This window comes from Watersipora subatra, chromosome 5 (genome assembly GCF_963576615.1).
Source record: "Watersipora subatra chromosome 5, tzWatSuba1.1, whole genome shotgun sequence".
In the NCBI taxonomy this organism is placed as follows: domain Eukaryota; kingdom Metazoa; phylum Bryozoa; class Gymnolaemata; order Cheilostomatida; family Watersiporidae; genus Watersipora; species Watersipora subatra.
The window spans coordinates 33,081,755-33,099,971 of record NC_088712.1 but is presented as its reverse complement, the minus strand read 5'-3'; the positions used below and the strand labels follow the sequence as shown (position 1 = coordinate 33,099,971).

Sequence of the window (18,217 nt, the reverse complement as noted above, 5' to 3'; positions counted from 1 at the left end):
TGCATTCTTTTACGTGAGTAGCAAAAGAATAAGTTCCATTGGAACTTTTAAATTTTTGTTGCAGCATTTTAGCAAGTATAAATATGTACATGATAAGTAGACAGTGATTATAACTTACAGTAGATACATGATAAGTAGACAGTGATTATAACTTACAGCAGATACATGATAAGTAGACAGTGATTATAACTTAAAGTAGATACATGATAAGTAGACGGTAATTATAACTTACAGTACATACATGATAAGTAGACAGTGATTATAACTTGCCCTCATCGAAGATTAATCATCCAGTAAGAGTTAAAAGAACGTACTTTACCATTATGAGAACATTATCAAAACAGTTTTAATTTAAAAATGTCCTTTACCACAATCACATCGAACCATTTTTAGAATTTAAAGACAGCTCCAACACAATTGGATTGTTATGGTAGATGTCATGACTAGATTTTAGGTTCAAAAACGCTAAGATAAAATTACAGTAATTTATGTAAGACATTAAAACCCTTTAATAGCGCTAGTGGTCACTAACTGACAGCTAGATAGACTCACAGACGCTCACTCCATACCATGATGCGGCACCGAGGGCTGTTTGGTCTACTGAGAAGCTGTAATTATCGCTGAGACACTTTTATTTCTAAATTATTTTACGTTATTCCAGATATAAGGATAATAATAATTTCATAGCTGTACTAACTACAAGTATAGAGTTAAGTTATTGAGATAAAGACCCGGTAACTTTTAATTTCACCAAATGCTGTTGGGGTGGCAGCTCAATTTTTTTAAATCTTCTAAATAGGTTTTATTGACCATTATAACCTACGGTAAAACCCTAATTTCAATGCCATGGTGCTCTATTCCTTAACCCTTCTCCTACTGTGGCATTTCATTAGAGGTGATGTTCAAATAGAGGGTGGCAAAGTATTTCTGAATAGCTCGTCAGAATTTTGGGAAGATAAATTTAACGAGTTTCAAAAGATGAAGCGAATGTTAACTATATTTTGCACTCTCTTTTGGGCAGAGTGGCATTAACCCTTTTAGATGTAAGAAATTTGCTACAACTTACTTTCAACTTAACGTAGATCTCTAAATAAATATGCATTGGAAAGAGAGATACCTCTTACCAATTGATTTATAATGCTTGCAATTAACCTATGGTTAATTGCAAGCATTATAATTTAGACCAAAATGGTTATGTCCGGTTATTTATGACCAAAACGGTGAATGTAAAACAAATCGAGAATTTTTTCGGAAAAATTTTTTCCATGAAAAGGGCAGCTCCATAAATAAATTTGCTCTTCAAAGAATTAATAGCAGTAATAATGACAAATAAAAATTACAGTACAATGCTTACTCAGACATAACATGGTGTGATGAGGTAACTCTAGTAGCATAACATGGTGTGATGAGATAACTCTAGTAGCCTAACATAGTGTGATGAGATAACTCTAGCAGCCTAACATAGTGTGTTGAGATAACTCTAGTAGCCTAACATAATGTGATGAGATAACTCTAGTAGCATAACATATTGTGATGAGATAACTCTAGTAGCATAACATGGTGTGATGAGATAACTCTAGTAGCATAACATAGTGTGATGAGATAACTCTAGTAGCCTAACATAGTGTGATGAGATAACTCTAGTAGCATAACATGGTGTGATGAGATAACTCTAGTAGCATAACATAGTGTGATGAGATAACTCTAGTAGCCTAACATAGTGTGATGAGATAACTCTAGTGGCATAACATGGTGTGATGAGATAACTCTAGTAGCATAACATAGTGTGATGAGATAACTCTAGTAGCCTAACATAGTGTGATGAGATAACTCTAGTAGCATAACATAGTATGGTGAGATAACTCTAGTAGCATAACATGGTGTGATGAGATAACTTTAGTAGCATAACATAGTGTGATGAGATAACTCTAGTAGCCTAACATAGTGTGATGAGATAACTCTAGTAGCATAACATAGTGTGGTGAGATAACTCTAGTAGCATAACATGGTGTGATGAAATAACTCTATTGGTAATATTTATCTTACAACAGGACTCACAGCATGGAGGCAACAACACAATGCTTTACTCTGCTGGACACTATAGTAACAAGAGGATTCGTAACAACTGGTTTGAAAATCGCTTCTACTTTGAGCTCTCCACCCACAACAGGACAAGGTTAGTCTCCACCCACGACAGGACAAGGTTAGCTTGGTGAAATTTAGTTTGTTCGGTGAGGAGCTATTCATAGATACTGAGGCTATGTATCCTGTTAGCCACCTTGTCTGTCACAGAGTACATATCGTACCTTTCAGTGTCTATTATTATTATTATTGTTTAGTGATATGTTAAAATAGATGAAGAAAATAAATGCAATTCTTTTAGTAGTTAATCCTTTCAGTTAGAGAAAATTATTTATGTTTTTGTGGAAATCTGTAACAATAGAAGAGCGGAACAGTGCCGTCAACTTTTACTATTTCCTGGATACTAGAGGGATGTTAACAATGACAGTACTTATGGCTAGACTATAATGTGAATATGATAACAGGGTCCATAGTACTCATATGAAAACTTGTACTGCCATCTCAAGCCTTGGATTGTCACACGTTATTTTCTGATTCCCTGTGTTTTAGTACTAATGAAAAGCCGACAAGAGACCCGAGTATGCAGGTGGATGCGCAGTATAATTACTGGGGTCATAAGATAGGGGTGGATAACACGGAGCTGGTAATACGCGCTCGTATGCATGACTATAGAGATGATACTAACCTCAGCATGATCAACTACGCCAACTTTTACCCTGACAATATATCTCTACCTCAGATGGAAGGTTCTTATGAGAAAGGTGTGTAACTTTATGACTTCTATTTGATGTAGCTAGAGCGCTATAGATCTAATTCTACCATTTCACTTCTGTTTGTCATGGGTGAAGCTGGACATTATGAGTGTCTATTCATTACTAATGAATGCCCAGGATTGCATGGGTAATGAAATATTTTGTACAGAAAATTTATTTTTAATAAGCATGTACAACATTTACCATTCCAACTTTTAAATAAAGGTGTTTTTTTTATTTTGGTGGGTCTCCGGCCAATGCATAATTCAAATATTTGAATGCTCGAGGCAGAGCTAAAATGCTAAATGCTAAAATGGATTGTTGGAAAACATTTCTTGCTTTTTATTACACATTTGTTGAAGAATTAAAACAGCTTATAGACAGTTGCAGGTGTAGTTGCCATTGGCCTTGTCTTTACCTAATTAATTAAAAAAATTAAGCTAGTCTAAATCTTTACTATAACAATTGTCTGTCCAAAGCCAGCTAAAGGTAAGACCTCACGTAACGAATTATTCGTTCAATCTAACCGAAATCACGAAATTCACAGATTTATTTGGCCGAATATGATAGAATTATCTGAGCTGTGCATGCACACCGAATTTGTCGACGAAACGCTTTTAATTGGCTAAACAATTTTTTATTTTAGCGAGCACGAGTTTAGCAGCTTTTGCAATTGGTATAGTCCAAGACCTGTACCATCATACACAATAAAAGTATCAGCGCAATTCAACATAGTACATACGATGCAGCTGCCTTAATTGCGCTATTGTTAGTTCCTAATTGTTTGGCAGCATGGTTACAAATAGTTTTTTTGAATAATAATAATTTCTTTTTAGCAGCAAAAATCCCGTAGTAGAAAGAGTTGCCATCGTCGGCGCAATCAAGTTAGATGCATCGCATTTACTATGGCGAATTGTCAGTAATTTTTTTTTTGCGTGTCACGTTATTTCCCTTGGACTATATAAATTGCAAAAGCTGCTAGTATCGTGCTCACTAACCAAAAGTAACGCAAGTTAGGCAGCTGCATCATCTGTACTATGTTGAATTGTGCTGGTACTTTTATTGTGTGTCGTCATATGTGTCAAACTGGGAAAGTCATTTTTTCCGATACCGAGCTTGACCCTTTGCAAATCATCTGCGGTTAGATTGTTGCGCGTCGTGACCAAACCCAAATGTATACTCGTAATACCAGTAGGAATTTCCTAACTGAATTCGACCGAATGCAGTAGATCTGTTTAATAGTACTGTGTATATAATGCTGTAACAAGAAAGCTACTGTTACGTTTTCAAAAAAACATTAATCAACAAATTGCAAGTTTCGGCGGTTCAAATATAAGTACACATAGACTTTTTATTCTTTCAGCGGTAGTTTTTATCTCGCGTCGGCGGATCCGTGAACCTAATTATCAAAAATGAGTGGCCTTATCTATGGCTTTTACTAATATACAGAATGACATTGCGATGTAACAGAGAGCGATGTAACAGAGAGCGATGTAACAGAGAGCGATGTAACAGAGAGCGATGTAACAGAGAGCGATGTAACAGAGAGCGATGTAACAGAGAGCGATGTAACAGAGAGCGATGTAACAGAGAGCGATGTAACAGAGAGCGATGTAACAGAGAGCGATGTAACAGAGAGCGATGTAACAGAGAGCGATGTAACAGAGAGCGATGTAACAGAGAGCGGTGTAACAGAGAGCGGTGTAACAGAGAGCGGTGTAACAGAGAGCGATGTAACAGAGAGCGATGTAACAGAGAGCGGTGTAACAGAGAGCGGTGTAACAGAGAGCGGTGTAACAGAGAGCGATGTAACAGAGAGCGATGTAACAGAGAGCGATGTAACAGAGAGCGATGTAACAGAGAGCGATGTAACAAAGAGCGATGTAACAAAGAGCGATGTAACAGAGAGCGGTAGCGTGTTTTCACCCTCGTAGCGACATATATTGCCCAATGAATCCAACAATCTCGCGTAATTTCAATAGCTATAACTAGACATACCGAAGTACAGACACACAAACTTTGTGCTTTATATATATATTTTAGCTGTTCTACCCGGCGTTGCCCAGGTAATAATAAAAAGGTCTTTGGGCAGAAATTGATTTGTATTTAACATATAACAACATTTGCCATTCTAACTTTCAAACTACATATGAGAGAAATGTTTTGTGCAGTTGAATTAAATTAGGGGTGAAAATAAAAACAACTGTAAAGCTTTTCAAACTTTGTCAAACAACTGTAACTAAAGGTTTTGTGAATGACAACTAAATTAAAAATAAACAAAACAAATATAAAGGTTTTCAAACCACTGTAAATTTGAGATTTCATAACTTTAAGCGATGTATTTTAATAACGTACAGTGGAACCTCCGTTCTTGAACATAATCCGTTCCAGAATGTTTTTCGAAATCTAAAACAATTTTTCCCTTTAGAATGAATCTAAGTAAATTTTAATCCATTCCAAGGCGAGAAAACAACTTTGGTAAAGTATTTTGCATTTCACAACATTAACTGTAGTGTATACTGCATACTATAAATAAAAACGGGTAGATATAGATCGTGTTTAATTCTAATGAAAGGTTGTCTATTTATGATGATAGAAAAAGAAAACAAAAGTAAACGTTTCGTATGTTTTGCTTTTGAATCATCATAAACATTGAAGGTTAAGATACAATGACAAAAATTGCAGAAATTGATAATGAAACAGCAAAGAAATGCAACAGAATGGTTACATCAAGAATCGTAGAAAAAGAAAATATAAATAGCAATGGCACGTTTACTTCACATCTTTGAAGGAGAATCCTGTTTCAAAACAATTTAGGGTAACTCGACCGGAGCGGCAAATGGCTTTTTCATCCCCTCACTGCGGCTCCCTCTAACTTTCAAACTACATATTATGAGAGAAGTGTAGTTAAAATAAATTGACAGAGAAAATAGAAACAACTGTAAAAGTTTTCAAACTTTTTCAACCAACTGTAACTTTAAAACTTCATATCATGAGAAAAAGGTTTTGTGCAGGACAACTAAGTTAAAGATAAATAAAACAACTATAAAGGTTTTTAAAGATGTGGTTGCGTCAAATTTGAGTTGATCTTAAAAGAAAGCATTTTTTTTCTCTATTAGTTGATATGTTGTTTGTTGTGTTACGCGATCTCATTGCCACGATATTTGAAGATTAAAATCGAAAAAATCTGATCGCCGTAAAAACGCTCAGGCCACAAAAACGTGCCCAGACTTGCCCAAAATGATGTCACGCGTTATACAACCTGTCTCTATCTCTCGTATTCACATCGGCTATTTGCGATAAAAGTCTAGTCCTACGCGGCTGTATTGGCATTTATCTTATTTTGTATTTGCTCATGTTGGCTAGAATAAAATTTTTAATTCAGCTACAGATGCATTATGATGAATGTTTCAAAGGCCTCAAATAACGAAAATTGAAAATTTGTTCTACTCACTTTCTCCAAATGTTGTGTAAACATTTGGATACCGACTACCAATTCTACCGGTCTACGGTAATTCTGTCAAGCTAACTATGTAGAACGAGGTCTTTGTATCATCACAGTTCCGCCGCTACCCATACTAATGATATACAGCCTCCCATAAGTCCCGCCCACATTATGTCCGTCGCCTATCCTTTGGGCGGAGCTGTATATCATTGCCCTCACCGGCTACTAGACATTTCTTACGACTAGTTTCTTACTAGTATTCTTACCGAATACTACTGAAGTAAAATAAGCACGCCGTGTCTTTGGAAAGAATATACATAGGGATAGAGTTTTAAGGATGAGAAGTCTGCTGCAAACTGGATTTGAACTCACATTCTTCAGTTCTGCGGACATCCATATACCATATCCAATTCACTACAATATTCTGCAAATCATGTTTTGCATTATCTTCAACAATATTATTTTATTATATAATTTTTACAAGCAAAAATATTTTCATGTCGGCATAAAGCTTTTACTAAAAATATTCATCAACTCGTGGCCACTCACATAGTTTTAGCTGATACAATAAGACAAATTCATCTACTGCAACAAACTCAAACAAAACATAATGGTTTATGCAGCACACATTCAAGTCTCTCTTTCCCCTTTATGGCAGTTTCCACACTGACAAAGCTGCTTCGGCTGGTGGGACCACATAAACATTCTGTAATCAGTAAAAGAAATGCAATAAATATATGTCATTCATAGATATGTCATTCTAAAGCGTATCTATTGAAAGCTTTCAAATTGGGAGTTAAATAGATTGCGAGTGTAATTTTAAAAACGAATAAACGTTTAACAAAGGCACAAGTACGCCAAGCCAACGATTCGAAGCTTTGGTTCTGGAAATTAAAGATTTGTATTGATTAATCGACTTTTTTCACTTTCTACAAGTGAAAAGTGAACATCTAATGTCAAATCATAAATCTAATTTACTAGATAAAGCTGCCACAGAAAATTTGAAGCAAATGTAGCTAGGTGAACCATTAAAAAATATAGAACGATGATTAGTGATAGCAAAAAGTTATAATTTTATTAATTAGTACATGTATAAATGAGTACTAAATATTACCTTTAGTATATTCATCAATCTAAGCCATTGTATAGCTAGATGCTGAAGATTAAAAAAAAGCCGTCAAGAACTCACTGTACATACGTATCTCGCAGGTGCAGGAAATTGCATTTTAGCCTCAAACAGGGAAATATAATCTGAATGTAAACTCAACAGGAAACTCTATAGGAGACTCAAAGTAAAAGATAAATTTACCTCCATTCTCCGAGCTTCCTCCGTAGAACTTTAACTACCTGATGCCAAGAAAACTCGGAGTCACCTTCGCAGTAACTTTACAGCAATTTTACAATTACATATATGTTGTTCGCCAATAAAGCGTGTCGATCGAGTAGTTCATTAAAGTAACGATGTTAATTAATTCAGTGAATATCGATGTCCATGCGAATTAATAATAGAGTAAAATCCCTAAATTTGAGATCACAGACAACGCGTTTTATGAGTGATAACATTTATTACGGCCTATATAAAAATTTCGTGCTGATGATTGGCTAAGGAAGCGACCTCATATTTATCGCTCGCGGTTTCTTTTCAGATATATTGCTTGTGACGTCACGAAAGAAGCACCGGTTGAAACGCGAGCTTTTTAAAAGAGGGCCTCATTCAAACGCATATATCTTTGGACAGGGTTGGTCTACAAAGACAAAAATGGCATCAAATTGTAGCTGTTGTTTTAGCCTTTTATGGGTCTTAATTTCATTAAATCGAATTTTTTGACGCAACCGCATCTTTAAACAATTGTTGGCTAAGTTTAAAATTTCATAACTTGAAATAAGTGTTTCGTTAAAATAAATTAGATGGAAAAATAGAATGTCGAGGCATTTAACTGTAAAATAATTAGCAAGTAGAGCGTAATGGCTAAATATAATCTGTTTAGCTGCGATTACAATCAAAAATTATTTGGTATACGATTATATGATTTTAGTTTGTTTCAGTGTTGGCATTCAGACGTACATAGAGTGGTCTAGAAACCCATAGTCATTATCTAATGCAATCACCTCCTGGTTAAAATCATCTTCATTGAAAATAGTACCAAAATACTATGTTAACTTTAGTAATTATAGGTACTTACAATGACTTAAGTGCATTTTGTGGTTATGATCCGCAAGATAATATAACATTACAGTGTACTACATGGAATGTTCTTACCTTCGAGACAGAAGTGTAACATAAACGCTGAATCTAACTTAAATCAATTTAGTTTATTAAACACATACATTAAGAAAGTTTTAGTATGTATTTTAGTAAACTTCAAACTTGTAACAATTTGAAGTTTGTAACGTATTTATACGTTTGCAAATCGTTTTTATCATAATGAATACCGAAAATATTAGAAAATGGATATGGATAACTCGCCATGGCGAATTCAGCGAGGTATATCTTCATATATATATAAAGATATACCTATATATATATATATATTTATATATATAGATATACCTGTAACTTTATATATAAAGATACACAAATATATCATACACAAATGGCCAAACTTTAAGTTCGAGATAAAATGTTGTTGATATTAGGGCAGAATAAATTAGCCCTAACGAAAAAAGGACGAAGAAGCATCGTGTTGTATATACTTGGGTCCCAAAATATTTTTTAACAGAGGCATCGTAACGCATGGGCGCAATGCTAAAATGATAGCTATAGCTGGACAACCACAACAACAGACGACACACACAAACGTAACGCATGGGCGCAATGCTAAAATGATAGCTATAGCTGGACAACCACAACAACAGACGAACACACACAAACTTTGAGAAATATAGACACCATAAAACTGTTAACTGAACGCCATGGCGTTTTTTTATGATGACGTTTAACTAGAGGTGTCGTCTAATAAAAGGGTGGCATTCAATTTTGCAACTAGCTGCTCAGAATTTTGGGAAGTTAAATTTCATTTAGCGAAAAATGGACGATAACATAATATCCAACATAAAATTCTAACACAAAATAATGTAATGAATAACTAACAATAAAATAACAACCAACATACAATAATTATATGTTATTATAATAAAAAGACATATAATACAAATAACACAATGATAACTGGTAAGTAAAAACATTTGTACTGTTAAAATCAAATGATACAATAAACTGTTGCTAATGCAACAGTCCTCGTCATTCTCTAGAACTTGCTCATCAGAGTCGAATAGTTGAATGTGATTTTATTAGTAATGCCAGCATCGGCGGCGCTTCCTGGAGACATTCTGGTCCAATCTTAATCGGGCCGTCTGACCTAAACTATGTTGGTATCCTCAGAGCCGTCTAGAGCGTTGGTAAGTCCACATCCGTTGAACGACTTGACGGTTAGTATCTTTGGATTCGTGCCTGCTCAACATGTCTGCCAAAGCTTTTAGGTACATTTTGTAGTGCTCTGAAGAAGTTTAATACAACTCAAGGGTGTTTTAATTGAATGCCAAGGTCTCAATGTAGTAGGCTCAATCTCCAGGCATCATGATCTAGGTGGCTTTATCCAAGTGTTTGATGGGTGCTCAATAACTTTAATCTTAGCCCACAAAACTCAAAGTCCGCCAGTCTTTTAGTCTAGTCTTTGACTAGTTGTCTAGTTAGGCACTTTTGGTTACTACTAATTAGCTTGATAAATGTCAAAGTGTCGCTCAAATATAGGTGGCTTTCAAACAAAGAGCAGCGCTCTATTTTTCAACCCTTCTCCTATTATAGTGGCGTTCAAATCGAGGTGGCCTTCAAATAAAGGTAGCGTTCAAATACAGGTTTTACCGTATACGTATATATATACAGTAGGTGCTCTTACAACGTAAATAATTCGTTACAGGAATTTTTACATTTATAAGAACAGTAAAATATATGTAAGTTGCCTAATCCGCTCCAACATTTTTCCAAACTTACCCCTTTCGGCATACAAAAGGAAAAACTTTTGTATTAGTTTTTAAATTTTGTTAATTTGTGGGCTACCATAACTAATACCGTAACTAATACCGTAACTAATACCGTAACTAATACCGTAACTAATACCGTAACTAATACCGTAACTAATACCGTAACTAATACCGTAACTAATACCGTAACTAATACCGTAACTAATACCGTAACTAATACCGTAACTAATACCGTAACTAATACCGTAACTGCAGCAATATTAGTTTGCATCGACAAAATATCTTCTTTTATGATCAATCTCACCGGTTTTATAGACCATGACTATTAAAGTAATTTTACAATAAGTTGATGGAGAGTACACACCTTTGAGGTTCATTTACAGCGATTCGCTTATTGTTTCTTAACAGCAAAGTCTACCCAAATAATTCACAAAATTTGGTACCACCTGCTCTGTCGTCTATCTGTATCCAGGGGTCAAGGTTAGGATAAAAGAGAACTTTCGACAATATTGCAACTCGTGACATTCGGATTGGTGTACCAACGATGTAACACCTGCGCCAATTGATCGCCTTTGTATGTATGAACATTTGTATAAATTTGTATAAATTTTGTATAATTTTGCAATTTGTATTTGCGCAGCTATCCTACTCTGTTTTGTCGACGCATCTGACAATCTATCACGATGAACTGTATTGTTGCGGAAGTTGTATATATAAGAAATGTAACATTATACGTACGTCATTTTCACTTTTGCAATAGCCACGAGATAAATTAACAATCAAATCAAACTTCAAAACTCGCCCGACTTGACATTATATTGAATTTACGTAGCACGAAGCAAAAACTTCTCATAAATCTTTTACATTATCTGGAATTTACATTATAAGCTATAGGAGTGTTTACTGCATATATATCTATATAGATCTCAGTGTTTGTCTGTCTGTGTGTATGTAATTCGATATGTCCAGCTATAGCTATTAAAATCTTAGAATGAGCAGCTCGCATTCTGCTGGATTTGAACTCACAATGATCACAACCGCAAATAGACAATCCAATTGCCTAACCACAAGTCTGTCAAGGCTCTTACGATTCATAGCTCTTATTATATACTGTATACACGCCTTTCTCGATTGCACGCGATAAATGGCGTATTAATTGAGACTCTATTAAATCTATGAAGCGCAATACTTAAATTCCTCCTACAGGGCTATTTTGTTTTCCGCAAAACGATATTGAAAAACATTCTTCTCGAAATTAAAATTTGTCGATTGTATCTCAGTTCAGCATCATCCGTTATGGTAAAATGGGGTTAAAAAACAGATAAATGATAAAATTTTAGCTCAAAGTTTTCTAAAATACATACTGAAACTTCCTTCAAGTATGTGTTTAGTAAGCTAAATTCAATCAAGTTAGATTCAGTGTTTATGTTACAAGTGTATGTTGAAGGTAAGGAGTCTGTACATAGTACATTGTAATGTTACATTTTCTTCCAGATCATAACCACAAAATGCGCTAAAGTTATTGTAGGTAACTATAGTTACTAATTTTAACATATTTTTTGTTACTATCTTTTAATTAAATCAAAATCATCATTAATGATGATTTTGATGACTTTTACCAGGCATTGATTGCATTATATAATTACTATGGGTTTCCATACTACTTTACAATATTTTCGCCTTATGATGCCAACAATGAAATGAACCAAAATCATATAATCGTATATCAAGCAATTTTTCATTGTAATCGTAGCAAAACAGATTATATTTAGCCATTACTTGCTAATGATTTCACATTTACATTTAAACACCTTTACAGTTTTATTTTTAATCCTAATTTATTTTTAAAAAAACATTTCTTTCAAGTTATGAAGTTTGAAAATTACAGTTGTTTGAAAAAGTTGGAAAACTATTACAGTTGTTTTCTTTTTACTCTTCATTTAAACTGCAAAAAAAACTTTTCGATGATAAGAAGTTTGAAAGTTAGAATGGTAAATGTTGTATATGTTAAATTAAAATAAATTTTCTGTCCGAAGACTTTTTATTACCCGAGCAATGCCGGGCATTCACTTAGTATATAATTTATATATATACCCACAAGATATATATATATAGTATATATATACACACACACATGTATATATATACCCATAAGATGTATATATATATAAAAAAAATTGTTTCCTCACCCCGGTTAACCCATATGGGTGGTAATTTCTGCTCTAACTCGAGTCTCTTAACAGAGACCTGGGAGTTTGAGCACTCGCCTCAAGATCTTAGCTGTTCCCAATAGCGCACTTTTTTGCAACTCACCTGAGTTGATTGCTGTCGGTATCTGGACAAGCCACATGTTATGCGCCGGTGTTATTGCGCCCAGTGCCTCAATGACTACTGGAATTACAGTTGTATATACCTATTTAGTTGTATATACATATAAAATTATATATATACATATCTTTTTCTTTGCTGGCTATATTGTAGTCATTGGGTACAGGTCAGTATCCACCTGTTTGAAAATGGTACTGCAGGGAAAGTCCAAGAGGGGCACCGAGCGCCCTCTCGGTGGGGGGTCCGGGGGTTCTCCCCCGGGAAAATTTTTGGTATAACTAGTCAAAATGGTGCAAATATAGCACCCTTGGCTCTTGATGGGGCGCATGTTCTAACAGCAAATTTGACATTATAATCCGGTTTTCTAAATATGAAACTGTTTATTGAGATTGTCTTTAACAATGCTTATTAAAAATATAATGTGAATGAGAGCTGCTAAAGGGGTTGGCCACAGTTAGCATGAGGTAGAATTATCACCGGGTACAATGCTGAATACTGTAGGAGACGAGTAGTCTCCTATGAAATAATTTAATTAAATAATATTGTAGTAGAGTTAAAAAGTAAAATCAATAGAGCACCATGTTAAAAAATAATGCACTTACACTATAGTTTATAATACTGAGCAAGTAGTAGTAGATTTAAGTTTGTGCTATGCATGTTACATGCATAGCACAAACTTAAATTTATTTCTATGAACAAAATCTTCTGTACATAAGCATTCATTTACATATCTATTACTACGAAAAATACAACCATGTACAATTGTCTCTGTATGAAATGCTTGGAAGCATTCCTTTCGGTAGAGTCCAACGCTATAGCGTTGCCGTGCGAGCTACCATAATGATCGTTTTTCTCTGTATATTCCAAGTATAATAAAAGTCTAAAAAGTTTACATCACTTCTATCATCTGAATTATTGTTTTCTAATCACACCAAAAATTGCTTACGATCGGAGGATCAAATAATATTTTATTTTACCGTTTTGGAAGTCGAGCCGATGTTGACTGGTATTTCCAGCATTTATTATTTTCCAAGGAGGCGTGATTTCTTTAGCACAAAGCAACGCCTTTTGGATAATCGTTTCATATCTTAATTTATCGACTAATATCTTGTTGATGATATTTACAACTTACTAGAATTCATATCCTTTGTTTAACGTTACGAGACGGCAGCCTTATAAACGTCTACCGAAAGCGACATAAATTCCGTTTCCCCACGCAACCGATAAATGACATTTTGGGCATTGCCTCAGCCAGTGTTAAAATCAAGCAAAAATGACGTGAATTCCGGGATTTTGAGCCTCAAAAAATGGTACTGCCATGGCAATAGCTGCAGTATAGGAGGATACGGCCCTGATTGGGTACTGCTATATCTATTATCCATTATTTTTTTTACGTCATCAAGTCGTTTGCACATGTGCTCTCTCACGAAAAAGCCGCCATATTTGTGGAAATGATCGATTTTCTTTTATTTATTAGTAATTTTTGGTGTCGTTTTCACACTATAATAAAAAAATTGCAAACAAAAGCATCGTTTTCAATCATTTATTGCAAAAGCTTCGTGTTTTTAATGATAAAATTGTCCATAAAGATGACCGACAATGATAAAATTACGTCACGAAAAAATTAAGGATAGTAGCCCTCTCGTTCTCCTTGTCCACCACTACTATATCTGGTTGGTTTGCTAGGACAGTTTGTAGAAGTCCCAGAGGATCTTAGCGTGGTCATTTTCATTGACCTTACCAAGAGCTTCCCACCAGTGTTTTGGTTTAGTAATGCCATACTCATCACATAGACTTCTATACACAACATCTGTGACATGATTATGCCGCTCAGTGTATGCGTTTCCTGCTAGCTGCTTGCATCCACTGATGATGTGTTGGATGGTCTCAGGTGCTTCTTTGCACATTCTGCATTTAGGATCGTCTCTAGTGTGATAGATTTTTTTTGGAGTTGCCTTGTTGGGAGCACTTGCTTCTGGGCTGCCATGATTAGCGACGCTGTATTGGCCGTTAGGTTTCCTTTGTTCAGCCACATATATGTCTGGTAAATATCGCCACCCTTAGATATTTGTCAGTGGTAAGCACCATGAAGAGGTTTCGTGTGCCAGTCAATTTCCTCATCATCAGGATGAAGCTCCATTGTCAGAGCAGCTGATTGAAATTCAGCTAGCAACTTATCTGAAGTGGCCATGGAGGCTGCATAGGCTTTGATGCTTTGTTCTTCCTCTTTCACTGTCTGCTGTACACTTTTGAGTCCCCTACCGCCGTCTTTCCTATCGAGATACAATCTAGCAGTAACAGATTTTGGGTGGAGTGCTCCATGCATGGTCAGCAGTTTACGAGTTGCTACACTATATCTTTTTCCTTGATGGCTTCCTCAGTCCACTTTATTATGCCTGCTGGATATCTTATTACTGGCAGCGCGTAGGTATATATATATATATATATATATATAACTAACTAGGGTGTGGAATAGGTTAATTTTACTTATCTTTATTCCAGATTGATGATTTATTCTGGGGTCACGACAGGTCTGTTTCGTGCTGGTGCACTCTTCAGGTGACTTGTGTTGAATGGCGGGTGGGATTGCCTCTCCTGATGTTGTTGGTTGTGTCTGTAGCTCCGCCTCTGGAGCTACAGACACAACCAACAACATCAGGAGAGGCAATCCCACCCGCCATTCAACACAAGTCACCTGAAGAGTGCACCAGCACGAAACAGACCTGTCGTGACCCCAGAATAAATCATCAATCTGGAATAAAGATAAGTAAAATTAACCTATTCCACACCCTAGTTAGTTATAACACTCCGCACTTTTTAGAGCGTAGAGTGCTGTTAGCAGTAGGCCTGACCACTTATCTATTATATATATATATATATATATATATATATATATATATATATATATATATATATATGTATAGACGAAATCGTTTCATTATCCAAATAATAGTTTGTCTGTTTCATGTCTGATGCCTGTCTATTTCTAGAATAGAGGTGCAAGTGAATGCTGAGTTTTAGTTATTCTTGTCGTGTTTTATTGATAGGTTACTGCCTGGTAGGCTGGAAGCTGACAGTTAGTCGCAGGTGCTACAGGTACTACGGTGGAATAGCCACATATGATGAGGCCGGGAAGCTTTGTGCACTTGAGAATTCGACCATCGTGAAACCTAACAACCAGTTTTGGGTAGAGATAGCACAGGTTGTCACGTATTCACAACAGGTTAGTAGGTTAGCTCTGACCTATTTCTCTTTCTTCTCTAATGCGCTGAGGAAAATCTGACGTTTCGGATTAGTGGTCAAATCCAATCCTACTTCAAATATTTCAAATTTTCTAACTTTTTTGATTGTTTGGTCGGAGCACATTACTGGGAGCTTTGGTAAGCTCTAACTCTTTTGTTATCAATGCAAATATATACAGGAACAGTGAGTCACTATCAGTGGGTTCTATCAGTGAGTATACAGCCAGAGTAAGTCACTGTCAATTAGTATACAGGTACAGTGAGTATACAGCCAGAGTGAGTCACTGTCAATGAGTATACAGGTACAGTGAGTATACAGCTAGAGTGAGTCACTGTCGATGAGTATACAGGTACATTGAGTATACAGCTAGAGTGAGTCACTGTCAATGAGTATACAGCTAGAGTGAGTCACTATCAGTGAGTATACAGCTAGAGTGAGTCACTGTCAATGAGTATACAGCCAGAGTGAGTCACTGTCAATGAGTATACAGGTACAGTGAGTATACAGCTAGAGTGAGTCACTGTCAATGAGTATACAGGTACAGTGAGTATACAGCTAGAGTGAGTCACTGTCGATGAGTATACAGCTAGAGTGAGTCACTGTCGATGAGTATACAGGTACATTGAGTATACAGCTAGAGTGAGTCACTATCAGTGAGTATACAGCTAGAGTGAGTCACTATCGGTGAGTATACAGCTAGAGTGAGTCACTATCGGTGAGTATACAGCTAGAGTGAGTCACTGTCAGTGAGTATACAGCTAGAGTGAGTCACTATCAGTGAGTATACAGCTAGAGTGAGTCACTATCGGTGAGTATACAGCTAGAGTGAGTCACTATCGGTGAGTATACAGCTAGAGTGAGTCACTATCAGTGAGTATACAGCTAGAGTGAGTCACTATCGGTGAGTATACAGCTAGAGTGAGTCACTATCGGTGAGTATACAGCTAGAGTGTGTCACTATCATTCAGTATACAAGTACAGTGAGTATCTATCAGTGAGTATAGAGCTATAGCGGATCCACATCGGTGAATACCTTGGTACAGTTCTTAAAGAGGGAAACATGTGTTTGAATTTTATGTAGTCACTTTTCAGCTAGGTACGCCATGTGTGGTCTTTGGTTGATGCACTTCCACATTGAGGAAGCACATTGGAGTGACACATTCCTGTGACACGTGTTACTTCTTCTGATATTCTCTAGATGGACTCATTTTTCTAGATTTCTTGTTAATCAGTATTGTTACTTGAATCAAGCCTTATAAACTGCATCTGCTACTCTTTTTGTCTATAGCTATGATGTGGCTTGAATTCACCTGTTTTAACATGTCTATTTTATAGGACTACAGCCAGCAGGTGAGGGCATGGGTGAATGAGCCTGAGAAAGGGCGACCAGCAGGCAAATGCTCAGTGATTATAGACAGCAGATATGATGAGGCGGACTGTTCAGACAGGCTGCCATTTGTCTGTGAATCAGGTTGGATCACCTCTTTCCTTTTGCTGTCTTTCTTTGTTTCCCCGTGAATTTCAATGAAATATTAAAAATGCTCATTTACTTTCTACCTCTGATCTACTTTCATCTACTTTCTACTTCTGATCTACTTTCATCTACTTTCTACCTCTGATCTACTTTCATGTACTTTCTACCTCTGATCTACTTTCATCTACTTTCTACCTCTGATCTACTTTCATTTACTTTCTACCTCTGATCTACTTTCATGTACTTTCTACCTCTGATCTACTTTCATGTACTTTCTACCTCTTATCTACTTTCATTTACTTTCTACCTCTGATCTACTTTCATCTACTTTCTACCCCTCCGCTGATGTTACTAATTACATCATTACGCCTAGTGTTCGGTTGTTTACAAAACTACGTGGAAAAATCTTACAAAATGCACTAACAACTTTTAAACGGCCTGCGTATATGGCATGAAGCACATGTATATATACCAACCATGGCCTGTGTATATGGCATGAAGCACATGTATATATACCACCCATGGCCTGTGTATATGGCATGAAGCACATGTATATATACCAACCATGGCCTGCGTATATGGCATGAAGCACATGTATATATACCACCCATGGCCTGTGTATATGGCATGAAGCACATGTATATATACCACCCATGGCCTGTGTATATGGCATGAAGCACATGTATATATACCACCCATGGCCTGTGTATATGGCATGAAGCACATGTATATATACCTACCATGGCCTGTGTATATGGCATGAAGCACATGTATATATACCAACCATGGCCTGTGTATATGGCATGAAGCACATGTATATATACCACCCATGGCCTGTGTATATGGCATGAAGCACATGTATATATACCAACCATGGCCTGTGTATATGGCATGAAGCACATGTATATATAC

The 18,217-nt window shown here is 36.1% G+C and overlaps 1 protein-coding gene across 1 annotated transcript in view; it reads left to right on the top strand.

The window, feature by feature from the left end:
• Positions 1-18,217, top strand: part of LOC137397289 (protein bark beetle-like) — a 163,939-nt gene that overhangs the window by 135,980 nt on the left and 9,742 nt on the right. Inside the window, 4 exon segments of the mRNA XM_068083579.1 lie at positions 2,052-2,176; positions 2,632-2,843; positions 15,636-15,811; positions 17,167-17,302. Coding sequence (XP_067939680.1) covers positions 2,052-2,176; positions 2,632-2,843; positions 15,636-15,811; positions 17,167-17,302 — 649 coding nt within the window.